General features: G+C 47.6%; 1 protein-coding gene across 2 annotated transcripts in view; it reads left to right on the top strand.

Moving 5' to 3' along the window:
• Nucleotides 1–9874: 9874 nt before the first annotated feature.
• Nucleotides 9875–15653, top strand: part of SCARA5 (scavenger receptor class A member 5) — a 121206-nt gene continuing 115427 nt past the window's right edge. The window contains exons 1-2 of one of the 2 annotated variants that reach the window (XM_072719555.1): nucleotides 9875–10263; nucleotides 14390–14507. In XM_072719555.1, coding sequence (XP_072575656.1) covers nucleotides 14396–14507 — 112 coding nt within the window. In that variant the 5' untranslated portion in view covers nucleotides 9875–10263; nucleotides 14390–14395. The remainder of the gene's footprint in view (nucleotides 10264–14389; nucleotides 14508–15653) is intronic. The other variant, XM_072719554.1, reaches the window with a different exon arrangement.

Genomic DNA, 15653 nt, shown 5'->3' with positions numbered 1-15653 from the left:
AGGGAAGTAAATTAAAAAAAGAGAAAAGCAGAATAGTAAGAAGACAGAGGTCTTGACCCAAGACAAAGTCAAGAAGAAACTCCAGGATTAAGGTGAAGGAAAATCTCTGGATGACACCCATGAGCTAGATGTAGAAAGCAATTGGTCCAGCATGGAGCAAATCAGAATGTCTGGAGGAGACATCTACAAAAATATAAATTAGAGGGGCACCTGGGTAGCTCAGTGATTGAGCATCTGCCTTCAGCTCAGGTCATGATCCTGGGGTCCTGGGATTGAGTCCCACATAAGGCTCCTTGTAGGGAGCCTGCTTCTCCCTCTGCCTGTGTCTCTGCCTCTCTCTCTGTGCCTCTCATGAATAAATAAATAAAATCTTTTTAAAATATATAAATTAGAATACCTAGTGTATTTGACTACATCTAGAGGAGATAGATGAAAATGTGTAGGAGTTGAGGTGGGGAAAACTGGAGAAGAACTGGAGATAGATAAATAGAAAAATAAGATCATTGTGAATTCTAGGGGCAATAAAATGTTGTAAAAGAAAATAAAGTGCATGGCTTGGTTGTGAATAATATTTATACAATTATAATAAAGTAAACAAAAATAATCTAAAGGAAAGCATCATATAACTGCACCAGGAGGATAGGGGAAAGAATGTGTAAAATGAGAAATAGAGTCAAGAAATCTAACTCTTTTCTCCATAGTGGGAGCAGATAATCCATTTAACAAAACAGAACAAAAATCAAGAAATAGCAGTATAACTGTATTATTTAGAAATGGGGAAATAAATATAAAAAGTAACTGTTTACGGGTTGAAATAGGTACCTGTGGGAAATAGAACCTGGGTATGAGAGGTTAGGAGCTGCTGTTTCCATTATAAGCCTGTAGAGTTATCTGATACAAGATTAATTGAAAAGATTGTTTGAAAAGATTCTTAAAATGTATGCATATCCTTGATAAATGTAAAATCTAAATTAGAAAAGGAAAAGCTCCATCTTGTGCTAGTCAAGATAAGTATCATGCTTCAAGAAAGCAAAAAAAGGGGAAAATATATTGTATCACTTACTCTTTTCCTCCCTCTTTCTCTTTCTCTCTTATTCCATTTATCTGCCTTGTTTTCCTCTCCTTTCCTTGTCTTCCTCTCCTTTTTCTCCAACATTCTTTCAATTTTTCTCCATCTTTTTTCTCCTTTTCTCTTCTCCTGGCATAATATGCAGCCAAAATATCTTTATTATTATTACTTATTAAATTTACTGAATATAATGTTTCCTGTTCTTAGTTCCTAATGTGAAAAGCATGCATGGAATGCTCTTTTTCTCCCCCAATCCAAAACAACCTAAGAAGCAATATTGGTTGTAAGTTATTTTCTATGAAGGTGGAGAATATTTTTGCGTGAAGGCTCTCTTAGACTTGAGTGAGATCCCTAAGGTCCCTGGGTCCAACTAGTCCCCTGATGTAGGAGACACCTGTGTGGTACTGCTGCTTGGCACACACTACCCAGGCTCTGATTAAACAATTTGAGCGGGGAGTTTGCAGTCATCAGCTGAGACATCCAGATCCAGACAGCTCTATGGGGAACTAGAGCTTCTGTATGTTGAGTGGGAAGTCTGCCTCTCTCTCTACTATCACTTAAAAAAAAAAAAATCCTAACACTGCTCCCCATATCAGCCCTCGATATATCTGCAAACAGAATCATGTCCCCTTGATTGGGTCTGCTCTGGGCTAACCACTGCTCTTCTCTCTTGGTTCTGAACCCTTCACGTCCCTGGTCACCCCCATGAGCAACCTCCAAGCTGGGACTTAGACTTTCAATCAGAGGCACCTAGAACTGAACATACTTTACCTGATATAATAAGCTCACCATGCAGACTGCAGGAACGTTGTCACCTCCATTTTTCTGCACACTATGCTTCTATTAATACAGCCTAAGTTTTGAATCGCTGTTTCTCTCAACGCTTATATCAACCTCAGTCACCTAAAATCTTAGTTTTTTTTCTTATGCACTCCTGAGGAGCCTTTTACCTCCTATCTTGTTTGTGAGCAGATGAATTTTTCTAACCTTGCTGTCTGTTGTATATTTATTCCACTAAATCTTTTCTTCTGAGTTTTGGCCCACATTCTCACCCTGTTTTGAGAAGTTTCTTATGATTCACTTGAATGAACACATTTGGCTACACATTACAAATTGCTCACATTAAAATTACTTCATCATCCAATTCCCCCAAAAAATTTACATCATCTCAGCTCCAGGACAGATCCTCTTGGAGCCCCTCACTCTATGACCTATTTCGAGTACCCTGGGCCATTACATTTTATAACAGAGAGAGGTCTGGGCAAGCCCTTCCCTTGGGTCTTCTGGCCTGTGTACACCATGGGGAGAGGGCTCCCCATCTTTGCTGCCTACAACCCTGGAACAGAGTCAGAAAACTTGGGCTGCTTCATGTAATTCATCATCCCCACACCTTCTGGGAAATGAATGAAAATGAGCTGAGCACAGGGAGATGAAGCAGATGGTTGGGTGGATTCCATGATGCATGAGGAGCAGGGAACTCTGCAACGCAGAGGCTCTCGCTCCCACTGTCTTAGACTCAGCGCCAGCTGTCAGCAGCTGGACACTAGAGAAAGAACCATTACGATGAATACTCCATTTGTCAAGGGCTGTCAACTGTGAAAAATATTAACAGTGGCTCACATTCGTGAAGTGCTTTGAGTTTTCAACATCCCTCTTCCTTGTAATAACCCTTGAGATGGGAAGGCCAGGAAGCAGTAACCCAATTTTACAGACGAGGAAACAAAGATTCAAAGATGTTGAATGATTTGCTCGTACCCTCGGTGCTTAGGAATCCTGTCTCTTCTTCACACAGCATCTCTGAAGCCTACTGTCCCCATCACCAGTTAGTGTTGACCTGTCACCTGCTTTGGGTCTATCACTGGACTCAATGCTGGGAGGAGGGGACATGCAAGAGTATAACACATGAACCCCGACCTCAGTGAGTTCAGAGCAACCTAAAGCACTCTGTTCAGGTACCTGAACAGATGGAGCAGTCCCAGAAAACAATGGCCCTCAGAAGAAAAGGAGGCCCTGCCAATGGAGAAGGTGTCATGTGAGGGACAGGACTTGGGTTGGCGCTGAAACATGGACCATGTTGGAAAGTCTGCGGACATAGAGGTGGAGGGAGGTCTGTGGGTGAAGTCTCAGTAGGTGGGTGGGGTACTAGCCTAAGTTCCAAGAGAGAAAAGGGTGTGGGAGGTCAAGGTAGAAGAAAACAGGATCAAGTGGGCAGCCACTGGCCTTGAGCAAAGATGTGAAACTCGCGCTTTGGGTGTCTAATTCGTGCCTTGGGTGTCTAACTCATATTATGGGGAGGATGGGAAGATGATGACCAGTGGGACATGATTCCTTCCCCAGAAGGTGACAGGCAGGATTGTATCATTGTCCTTTCAGAATGAATGGCTCCTCCTCACTGTCCAGTAGCATAAGACATCTTCCACTGATTGGCACTCAGAGGAAAGGCCTTCCAGTTTTCTAAAATTTGTTTTTGTTTAATTGTAAACACGTCTTTTTTACTACCTTAGCTCAGAATTTCTTTGAGTGCATCCTGTGGAACACTAGCCCTGTTCTCCGTGTTCAATTAAAAATGGAAAAGCCAAAATACTACATTCCCCACCCCCACTTTTGTGGAGAGTCACTGTGCTCAATAGCATCTTAAAGGCTCTGATAAGTCCTGTAACTAAGGAACACCTTTTGCTTTGACCAGAGAATCCTTTTTCAAGGCATTCCTGGAAACATCTCGTGACACTAGTGGGCTCATAATCTCTGCCTTATCCTATCTGATCCTCACAACTACCTTGTAATAAGACATGATTATCTTGACGTCCAGTAAGGCTATTGAGATCAAGTTTAGTGATTTGCCCAAGGACATGTAACTGGGAATGGTCAAATTAAAGTCTGGACTTGAAACTATGGGTGTTGTCTCTAATTCAGCCTTACAAAGTGTGAATCATCTTGTAAAGAGGTTATTGTATTTTTTCTAATTAATAAAGTATGCATAATTATTTTGGGGGGCGGGGAGATACAGAGAGTTATAGAAGAGGAACTAAGAATCCTCAGGAATGACTTAAAACCGATCAAGTGTAGACTCTCCCAGAGGTTTGGACTCTTTTCTGACTTGGAAGCCCCATTCTTTGGATCTGTCTTCCCTCTCTCACATTTAGTTCTTATTGGCAGGGGGGAGGAGGGCTGGTGGCTGGGGTGATTGGTGGCCTCCAGCTGAGATCAGATGAGTGATTTCAGATGAACAATAAGATGGTAAATCAGAAAGCACTTATATTATTGATCAAACAAAATTTTATAAAACCACAAAAGCCAAATTCCACTATCATTTCATGTGTACAATAACCACTTTTACCAAAACTATATCCTGAACAAGACCTAAGTTATGAGATTTATTGTGTCGTTAAACAGGGGTTACTTTTTAAAAACAGTAACTCCAAATTCTCGGTTTTGAGAGATGACATAGTTTTTCATCAGGGTATTCCTACAAAGCTGAACAACAGAAAAAGATGGTGAACAATGGACAAAAGTTGTTTTTGAAATATTTATATGTCACATAAACTTAGTTAAAAGCTAGAGAAAAAGAAAATTCTAGAGGGCAAAAATTAAAGAATATATGTTTTGTAGAGCAGGCCACAAATGAAGCAACAGCAATGTGACTAGACCGTCAAATTTGTAGAGACAGAAAATAGAGTGGGGGCTGCCAGGGGTCAGGAGGTGGGGAAAATGGGGTGTTAGTGTTTAGTGGGCATGGAGCTGTGGTTTTACAAGATGAAGAATTCTGGAGATGGGTGGGGGAGATGGTTGCACAACAGTATGAATGTGCTTCTAAACCGTACACTCAAACATGGTTAAGATGTTCTATTTTATGTTATGTGTATGTTAGTACAATTTAAAAATTTTTAATTAAAGAACTAGAAAATTATAGGGAAGATATAATTTAAAAAGTTATAAATATGCACTATAGACCTTTGTGCTCCCGGGGAGAAGAGGGAGACATATAGAAAGAGCAGCAGTTTCTAGTTTCTAGCTCTACCCAGAATAAGATCCAAGCCCCAGGAGCCTGGGTGGCTCAAATGGTTAAGTGTCTGCCTTTGGCTCAGGTCATGATCTCAGGGTCTTTCCTGGGATCGAGCCTCCATGTGGGGCTCCCTGCTCAGTGGGTAGCCTGCTGCTCCCCATGCTTGTGCTCTCTCTCTCTTAAATAAATAAATAAATACAATCTTTGAGAGGAAAAAAAGAAGATTCAGGTCTCCCTGCCTTTTGCCTTCATCTCTTGGCTCACTGCATTTCCTGTGCTCCAGCCACATGGGCTCCATCATGTCCACTTTGTTTCCATCCTAGGGTCTTAGAACTTCCTTGTTCCCAGTACCTAGAATGCACTTTCCCCACATCTTTATCCAACAAATACTTGTTGAGCACTTACTATGTGCCAGGCACTGTTCTAGGTGTTTGGGAGGCATACGTGAGCTACCTTCTGGAGCTGACATTCTACAGACTGTAAGCAGTACATGAGTCATCACTGATGAGCAGAGTGATTTACATAGTAAGTTAAGGCAATGAGGGCGATGGAAAAGAGAAAGTAGAGCAAGGTAAGGAGAGTCAGGTGTGTGGGTGGGGGAGGCGTGTAGATAGCAATTTGAAACTGGATCATTAGGGTTAGCTTTGTGGAGAAGGTGACATTGGAGAAATAGTTGGAAGGATGCAAAGGAATTAGTCTTGAAAACACCTGGGGGAGCCATTCCAGGCCCATGGAACCGTCCACACGAATCCATCATGCAGGGACCTGCTGGGGTCAATGGAGACACAGAGAGTGAGAATTACAGACTCAGACTTCAGATAAAAAATATTAGAATGACTTAGCAAGTGACTAATTGAAGGTGTTTGACTTCATTAGTCATCAGGACAATGCACCTTAAAACCATAGTATGATGATGCTCCATACCCACCAGGACGGATAAAATATTCAAGATGAAGTTACTAACACAGAGGAGGGTGAGGAGCTGCTGGAACTTGCACATGCTGCTGGCAGGAGGATGAACCAATAACCAGTACAACCACTCTGGAAAATTCACAGGCATTATCTGCTCAAGCTGAACAGCATGTCACCCTATTACCCGGAAATTCCCTTCCAAGGGATGTCCCCGAGAGAAATGCCCCTGTATGTTCACCAGAAGACGTGCTCGGGAATGTTCACAGAAGGACTCTTTGTAATGGTCAAAACCCAGAAACTACCCTAATGCCCATCAACGGGGGAAAGGACAGATTAATTGTGGTCAATTCACACAATGGACTACTTAGAGCCACAAGAAGAAACGAACTGCTAAACCCAAGGAAAGGGAATAATCTCACTCACATGATGCCGAAGCCAGACACACGGTCATGGTTCCATCTCTATGAAATTCAAGAACAGGCAAAATCATCCAAGGTGATGGAATGTGACATAGTGATTACCTGGTGGTTGGGAGGATTATGGACCAGAAGGGGCACGAGGAGAGCTTATGGGGTGCCTCTAATATTCTGTTGGTGACCCAGATCCAGATGTGGTTCATCAGGCCTATGCGGTTGGTGAGCAATGTACAAGTGGGTAGTAACAGTTTGTGCTTTTCTCCTTAGGTATGTTAGACTTTTTAGAAAGATTCTTGTTGGGGGCAGGAAACAAAGTCAAGGCTGAGGATGAAGGTTTGCAATTCATCCAGCAAAAGCTTTCTATGAAGCCACAAGGAGCCTTTGAGGGGTGCCGGGCTATGATTCCCCACCCTGGTGCCTCCTCTCCCCCTGGGCCAGATCCTGAAGGATGCGGGCTGGACCTAATTCATGTTTGCAAGAAGATTTGGAATATATTGCCTAAAGGTACACAACAGATGTTTGTTGAATGAATAACTGAATGTATGGAGGGCATCCCTGCAGGTGTAGATGTTCTCTGGAAGCAGAGGACAGTTGTAGGTATTGTGTCCAGGAGCCCAGCATCGTGACGTTTGGTTTCGGTGTTGCTCAATTTCTCCATACAGAGACTGGGGATGATAACTGCCTCCCCAGCGGCACCCTACAGAGTCACTGGGACAGTCAAAAGAAATCATTCAAAGAAAGCAGGAAGCACTTGAGCACACGGGCTGTGTTCAGGTGTGCCCGACCGGCTTCCACATCCATAGATGAGCTACTTTGGAAGTCTGTCCAACTCCCCTTCACCACAACCGCATTTTCATAATACCACCTGGGGAGAAACACCTATGACAAATGCCTTCTGCGATTGAACGGAAACAAACCATTTTTTGGACCCTTCTGGTTTTAGGTGACAAGGAGGTGCCATCTGAGCTCCCAGCTGCCTGAAGGACTCTCATCCACTAGAAAACCTGGCCTCCAGGTCGTTCCTATACTTTGCTATCAAATGTGCCCTTACCCGTTTGGGCGGCTCTACTCATAACAGACAAAGATTGGCAACAGCCCGAATGCCCTCCAACAGGTGAATAAACAAATTGCGGTAAATGCATATAATGGAACGTTACTCGGCACAAAATAAAAATCAAAGAAGGGGGCAGCCCTGGTGGCTCAGCGGTTTAGCGCCGGCTACAGCCCAAGGCATGATCCTGGAGACCCGGGATCGAGTCTCATGTCAGGCTCCCTGCATGGAGCCTGTTTCTCCCTCTGCCTGTGTCTCTGCCTCTCTCTCTCTCCTCTCTGTGTATTCTCATGAATAAATAATAAAATATTTTTAAAAAAATCAAAGAAGGAATGACTGCTACATGCAGCAATACGACCAATCTTATAAGAAGTGAGGTGAACCAGAAACAAGAGAGAGAAATGATCCTTTGTCTCAAGCTATGGGTTTTAAAAGGATAAGCTTTGTTTCTCCTGAAATGTTACAGTTTTAACAGTTCTATGCCTACTTGTGGGTCTCGTGTGCAGACACTAGACTCTGCCATTTGTGTATCATTAATTATCAGTGGTAAGGAGAGGCTCAGCCAATAGCCTGGACTGCATTTGGGTCCCCCTCTTTTCCTTCCCCTCCAGGCAAGGGCACACCAGTGTGGGAATATTATAAAACATTCTTTGTATTGGGTGAAGGAGGACATCACCAGGGTTTTATTAACCCACTGGCATTTCTTGCTAATATACACATCTCTGCAACAAAGACTCCCGGACAGAACACGTTGAGCCCGACTCTGACTATTTTTAAGATTGTATTCGGAGGAATGTTGGTGAATTGATGGTGATTAAAGAACACTTTTTCATGAGAGGCAGTGTAGGGGCACGTTTAGGGCACAGTGTAGCATCCTATTGCCTAGGGTGGAATCTAGCTCCGTTGCTTACAGGCTGCTTGACAAGTTACTAAAAAGCCTCTGTCTCTATAAAATGGGAATAGTAATAGGACCAACCTCACAGGGCTGTCAGTGTGACTTAATATATGAAAAGCCCTCGGAATCACCTAGCGCATAGTATAGACTAGAAAGTGTTTTTCCTCCACTTCCTGCTTCTCCCTGCCCCCTCCTTCTACCCTCCTCCCTCTCCTCCTCCCTGCTTCTCCATCTCATCTCCTCCTTGCTTCTATTATTATTATTTTATTATTACTATGACTACTACTGTGTCTTCCCTCTGTGAAATGGAGCCTCATACTAGAACTGCTTCCCAGAGATGGTCAGGAGGCTCAGTCTCTGAACATGACTAAGACCTTTCTTTTTTTTTTTTTTATTTTATAAATGTATTTTTTATTGGTGTTCAATTTGTCAACATATAGAATAACACGTGCTCATCCTGTGCTCATCCTGTCAAGTGCCCCCCTCAGTGCTCATCACCCAGTCACCCCCACCTCCTGCCCACCTCCCCTAGTTCGTTTCCCAGAGTTAGGAGTCTTTCATGTTCTGTCTCCCTTTCTGATATCTCCCACTCATTTTTTCTCCTTTCCCTTTTATTCCCTTTCACTATTTTTTATATTCCCCAAAAGAATGAGACCATATAATGTTTGTAAGACCTTTCTGACTCAGTTGTGGGTTGGCACCTGCACTGTGCGGAGATGCTGAGCCCTGGCAAACTGTTGTCTTGTACGAGGTCTGACCCTCTAGCATTGAGTCTGAGTTTTTAACCAGTCAGTGGGTGTGTCTTCGTGGGCAGGGGGCGTGCTTGCACGCTGACAGTGCTGGCCACTGGCTCGAGCTATTTTTTGAATTATCCCCACGCCTTTTCCCAGTCTGAATGTAATTACTCTCTTAATATTTTGGCGAGATCGCAATTGAAGATGTGTTCGATGACCCTTAGGTTTTCAGTTATTTGTGCCTGAGTGCACCTCTCATCCTGGATTGCAGCCCCCTTGAGGTCAGGGAGCCCGTCTCCCCATCTCTGTATGCCCCCGGCCCTGGTGCAGTGCCAATGCTCCATCAATGCTTCCTGCCTTCCCGAGTCGCTTTGACACTGTCTTCGGGAGGTTCCCTCAGTGCTCACGGAAGGCTCTTCTGAACCTCTCCAGCGTGGCCAAATCTGTGTCCTCTGTGGGTGGATGTGACTTCAGAAAAACGCGTAAATTAATTCTAAGCCAAGTTTGGTGAATGAATTGAGCAATGCAAATTCTGTCCTACAAATAAGTTTCTAAGACTGGTTTCTCGGGTGGCCCGTGAGCCAGGTCCAGCGGTCATTCCTGCAGAAGCTTTCCAAAACTTATTTTGCGTGGGGTTTTAGATGAGGTGTGTGGGGTCCCAGGGCAAGGCTGACTTCTCAGCTCCGGACTGGGCGGGAGAAGGGGGGGGGGGGTCTGTAATGCTGAGATTGGCCACCAGAGGGGGGATGTGTTCCAGACCCCAAGGGAGCTCCAGCAATTGCTCCAAGAACTTTATATTTATAAAGCCTGGCGGCCAGAGCAGCTGCAGTTCAGGACGCAGTCGGTGCTAGCGGAGCCGCTGGTGCCTGCCCGGAGCATGTCCTGAGCGCTGCCCGCGGCCGACTGAGGCCAGGCACCAAGACAGGGGCTCCCCGGCCGCAGGCCTGGGTCAGGCTCAGGGTGCAGTCTTGCTGCTGACCTGACCCTCCTGGAGAAGTGACCCCTGAGACCAGTCACTGAGCAGGGGGCGGCCTCCGTCTATGACTCGGTCTGGCCGTGGGGACAAGCTCTGCGGGGCAGCCTGGGTCTCCTTGCGGTGACAGCAGGCGGCTCCTCGGGCACCACGGCGAATGCGGGGAGCTGAGAAGACAGGTACTTCTGGCGACTCAGTGGGGACACTCAGGTGAGTCCTGCACTAACTCCGTCCCTGCAACTGAGCAGTGTCCCAGAGGCAGCTGGGGGACGCAGAGGGGGCCGAGGGAGCAGGGCCCCGCGTTTGGGCATCTCAGGATGCAGAGCGCCGAGGTGCAGCGCCAGGTGTGGAGGTCCCTGCGGTGGGTCTCTGCGGGGGTCGGGGGGCATCGAGCTGGCGTGAGCCTGCTTTTGGGGAAGCTCTTGCCTCATAGCAACTCGTGTCGCAGCTCGGGAGCCTATTCTGGGAGCAGATAGTACAAGTGATTGTCCCTCCAGGTGCATGACGCGTGTGCACATGTGCATGTCAGTGGTGGAATGTGTGAAGGGAGAGCTTATTTATAAAACATCTGCACCTTTCCAGCTTTGGGTTATACTTGGAGTGAACTAAGTACAGTTAGAGGAGGGGGCCCTCGGGACAGGGCCGTATTCATGGTGCTTTGGATTCGATTTCCATAAGCTTCGCGATTCAAAGAGAAGGTACGAGCCCTGCAGAGTTAGATGCTGGGACCCAGACACACCGGTCTTCACAAGAACAGGTGAGGCTCATGCCCCTTCAGCAGGAAGGATCAACTGAGCCCTTCTGCTGCCCCGAGAGTGACAGGCAGTGAGAGGCAACCCTTCAAGCAAGGGTTGGGATTTGGCTCTGGTCTGTATTCACAGTTGCTTTTTTGCAAAGGGAACCCCAAAGAGCATTGTTTCTGGGCCTGAGGGAAACTTCAGGAACCTAGAGATGGTGCCCTGCGCCCCTCACCTAACTGCTTGGTAGGATCTGAAGATGCGGGGTAGGGGGGTAGGGGCTGTTTCTCTCCAGACTCCACCACCAGCTCCCTGCCTGCCCCTACTCCTAAAGACCTTCCATGTGCACTGTTCTACTGGAGCCTTGAAATAACTGAGTGGCTGGCAGATGTGCTTCTCTCCCTCATAGAGGTGATGACCTGAGGCTGAACAAGCTCAGCTGATTGGGCCAGGACCCCGAGTAGTAGGAAATGGCCCCAGCACAGGATCCCATGTCACCTGAGCTCCCCACCTGCCACAGGCCTGCATGGAGCTTCCTGGCGTAGAGCAGGATGCCTGAATGCTTCAGCTCTAAAATGTAGCATCCAGACATCCCTAAGAGGCCAGTATGTCCTGTCCCTGGGGGAGGAAAGCCTCATTCTTTGACTTGAACACAAAATTCCAAGTTCCTCGGGTTTTATCCTTATGTCATTTTGGCCTCCACACCCTGCTCATGTTTCCATGATCTTGGTCCCCTCCCTTCTAGCTCTTGGAGCCTCTGCTTGGCCCCAGGGCCTCCACTGACCCTCTTCATTGCCTGGTTGTGACCCTAAAGGTAGCTACCATGATGGATGAATACATACTTCCTGGGCAAAGCAGCCTTGTGGCAGGGTCAGTGCCCTGGGTGGGAAGCCCTTGCCTGGTGCCTCACGCTTGCCTCACTGACACCATTGGCTCTTGCCTTTGTGGGCCCAGATTGGCTTATGTCTAAAGTGGGAACAACACACTGATGTCCTCTGCCCCCCTCACAGTGGTCCTGCGAGGGCAGAGAGATCCTAGATGGCAAATGGTCTGTAGCTCATGGGGTGTGTACACACGCAAGGGGTGCATATCAATTCTATTACCACCGCACTTGGCAGTGAGTTGCACTTTGCTTGAGAGCACAAACTTAGCCCCAAAGGCTATGAGACCAATGATTGAAGGGTTCAAATTCCTGCCCCCCATTTCCCAAGAAGGAAAAATAGCTGAAAATAAAACCTGGGGCAGTCAGAACATTCTTAGGTTTCCTTCCCAAGTAACAAACATTAACGGAGCTGGCTGAGCATTTCCAACCTCATCTCACATCTGGCCTCTGCTCCACCCCAGCCCCTCTTCTCAACAGGCTCCCCAGGGCTCCTGTTCCACCAGCCCTGGGGTGGGGAGGGGGTAGAGGAGGGGTCACCCTATAGACACATTCCAGATAACAAGCCATGTGTTCCAGCTCTGATCCAGGAGGTGACTGGCAGTGGGGAAGGTGGAAATGAAGCAGGGGCTAACCTGGCCTGAGCTCATCTCCACACCCCCATGGCCAGCATGGCGGCACCCCATCGAGTGCTGCCCAGAGGTCACACAGCGCCTGTTGCCTTTGGCAGAGAGAGGATTATGGCTTGCAGAAGAGACACTGGCCTCCTGCTTTGCAGCTCCCCAGGATGGAGGCCAGAGGGAGGGATGCTGCACTCAGTGCTTGTGAAACAAGGGAGGGTCCCCTGCAGCTCAGCAGCAGTGGAGTCGCTCCGGGGCCCCACCTAGAGGCCCACAGTGGGTGGAGGACTTGGATGGAGCACGGTGTTGCGACGTTAGTAAATCAGACATAACTGCGGCACAGAGAAGCTGGCTGGGAGCAGTTTGGGGGCTCCAAGGAACTCCTAGGGCAGAGGGGGGAGAGATCCTGGCAGAGCTGTGGGCTGCCCTCTGGCCCCCTCCTCCTGCAGGCTGGAAGAAAGGCCTGCAGAGGCTGTGAACACCCTGCCCATATATGCACACATGCGTGTGTGTGTGTTTGCGCACGCATGCACACGTGTTCACCTGCGTGCAGGGCATGTGGCATCTCATTGCTGGAGAGACAAGAGCAGCAGAGACATCAGAAGGACAGTTGTGTAGCAACTGGCCAGTTCTGACGTCTTCTCAGCCCTGGAGTCAGAGGTCTCTGGAGACCAAGGTCAAGCCATGAATATAAAGGGTTTGTGTTTTGCTGTCTGCTGGGACAGTTCATCCGGGCTCCTCTTTCATTATCCATATCTATTGACCCGATGCTGATGCCTCCTTTCCCACTCTGCCTCCGAAGAGAAATTGATTGGCTGCTCACCTGGAAGGTGCCCCCATGCCACCTGCCAGGCCCCTGTCATGTCCTCCCAGGTGCTAGACCCCTGCCTCAGCTCTCCAGGCCTCAGAGTTGAGTTTGCTTCATGCCAGGCCTGCGACCCATCCATCTTCCCAGGGGCTTTTATCTTCTGAAGAATTTGCTCTCTAAAAGTGGATTTTTTGGTTCAATATCCAGACGGTCCAAGAGCACCAGGGCCAAAGGTCAAGCTAAACTTATGGCTGGAACGGAGCTGAAATTAAAACGTAATTTGTAAAATCACTGAGCATATATGTAAGAAAGGGAATAGCAAGTGATTTATGTAAATAAATACTTTGTAATTTGGCTGAAAAAGTAGATTTTTCTTATTACACGAAGAATGCAAACTCGGTGTAGAAAACCCAGAATATCCGGCAAACAAAAATAAGCACAAAATCCCTACAATCCCCACCAGAGTCTTCTGATCCAGAGCAACCCAGAACATCTCCAAATATAATCTTTCCTGTCACGTACTTGGGGCACGTGTGTATATTACAAAATGGGAGAGTGAGGTACGCACTTCCGTAAATGGCGCTGGTTTACTTCAAATGGCATGCCCTTTCCCCAAGTAAATGGGTGCATTCCTGGAAAACCACGAGGAAGACCCAGAGCCCCAGCGATCCAGCCTCAGGAGGCCTTGTAGACATGGGCCCCTCGCCTGGCCTAGGGCTGCCCAGGTCTTAATGTCTGGGGGATTCCATTGCAGCTGCCTGTTCCTCTGGTTCTGGTGAGAGACGGATCCCTGCTTCGGTCCCACAGCACCCAACTCCAGGCAGCACGCTTCCAACACAGAGCAAGAGCCCAAGTCTCTCTAATATGTGCAAAGCTCCAGAGGCCGGGAAGTCACTCCACTGGGGTGAGGAGGACCAGCTTCTCCGGGCCCCACCAAGCATCACCCTCGGGGCCCTTCTGGCTCAGGCTCAGCCCCAACCAAGGGCCGTTGGAATGAATGGACCCATCCTGTCATCAGAAAGGTCCAAAGGAAAAAAAAAAAAAAAGAAAAGAAAGGTCCAAAGGGCCTTGGCCTTCCCAAGCACCAAGGAGGTTGGGAGGCGAGTCAGGATCCCGAGGACCTGGTGGCTGGCACCTGTCCATGAGGGGCTACCAGTGTTCAGGCTCCAGGGCTTGGGGATGGGCGCCTTGTTCTGCCCACTCCGTTCTGTGTCCACCTATAGTTTATTCTCTCTCTCTCCCCTGCCTCTTTTCTCCCTCTCCTCTCCCCTTGCTGTTCTTTCTGCTGCAGGTCAGAATGGAGAACAAAGCCATGTACCTGCACACTGTGAGTGATCGTGACACCAGCTCCATCTTTGAGGAGCCCTTTGATGGCAGGAGCCTGTCCAAGCTGAACCTGTGTGAGGATGGTGAGTGCTTCTGGCTTCATCTTGCAGTACAAGACCTGCCCTGCTTCCTTACCCAACCTCGGCATTGTCCCAGGGCAGGGGTTGGGAGTCTCCCCATTGATTACTTCCTATGTTGAACTTCATGCTTTGAAAGGTCTTTTAATTCATGCATCTCTACAAATTAGTACAATCTGCAAGATGTGTATCCATTTCACAGATGAGCTGCCGGAGGCTGAGAAAGCATTAAGGACTGTACAGCTCATCAGCCATAGAGGCATTTGAGCACTTAGTCTCCTGATTCCTAGGACAGGCCTTTTGCCTCTTTGCCTTCCTCTCCTCTGAGTCAGGCTGGGGTCAGGCAAAGGCATCTGAGCCAATGAACCCAGACCTTCTCAGGTGAGGAGCCGCCAACCCACTTCTCAAAGCATTTGTGAGGAGAGAACACACCTTGTCAAGGTGCTCATCCTCCCCCTGGGTCTGAGGCCCCAGATCACACCGCAGGAAGTAGTTCCCCATCCCAGTGACCCAGATGGCACTGCATCTTTGGGAGCTGGTTATTTGCTAAAACTGGGAATTCAACTGATGTTTCCTCCAAAGGAGCCCAAAGCACCTTGCCAACAGACTGGATCCTGTGTGTGCAGCACAGAGCTTTACACTTACCAGGTGCTTAATAAACGCTTGCTACACGAATGAATACCGTCCTCTTCGTAGTGAGTGTAGGGGAGGAGATCATTGTCCCTACTTCAGAGCCGAATAGAATGAAATTCACAGCAGAGCCTCATAAAGACCTGTGGCCAATTAGGTAGAGACAGGCTGTAAAGAGTTCTCCAGAGAAACAGAACCAGGGGGATATATATGTATATAAAAAGATTTATTATGAGGTATTGGCTTACATGGTTGTGGAGGCTGAGAAGTCCCACGATCTGCTTCTTCAGGCTGGAGACCCAGGAAAGTGGGTGGTGTAATTCGGTCTGAGTCAGAGGGCCCAAGAACCAGAGGAGCCAATGGTATAAATAGAAGTTTGAGGGCTGGAGAAGATGAGACACTATGTCCCAACTCCACAGGCAGGCAGGAAGCAAAAAGCAAATCCCTCTGCCTTTTGCTCTATTTGGGCCCTCAACTGATTGGATGAGGCTCACTCCCACTGGGGAGGGCAATCTGCTCGAC

The sequence above is a fragment of the Vulpes vulpes genome, chromosome 9 (assembly GCF_048418805.1).
Source record: "Vulpes vulpes isolate BD-2025 chromosome 9, VulVul3, whole genome shotgun sequence".
NCBI lineage: Eukaryota > Metazoa > Chordata > Mammalia > Carnivora > Canidae > Vulpes > Vulpes vulpes.
This window is presented reverse-complemented; position numbering and strand designations above follow the sequence as displayed.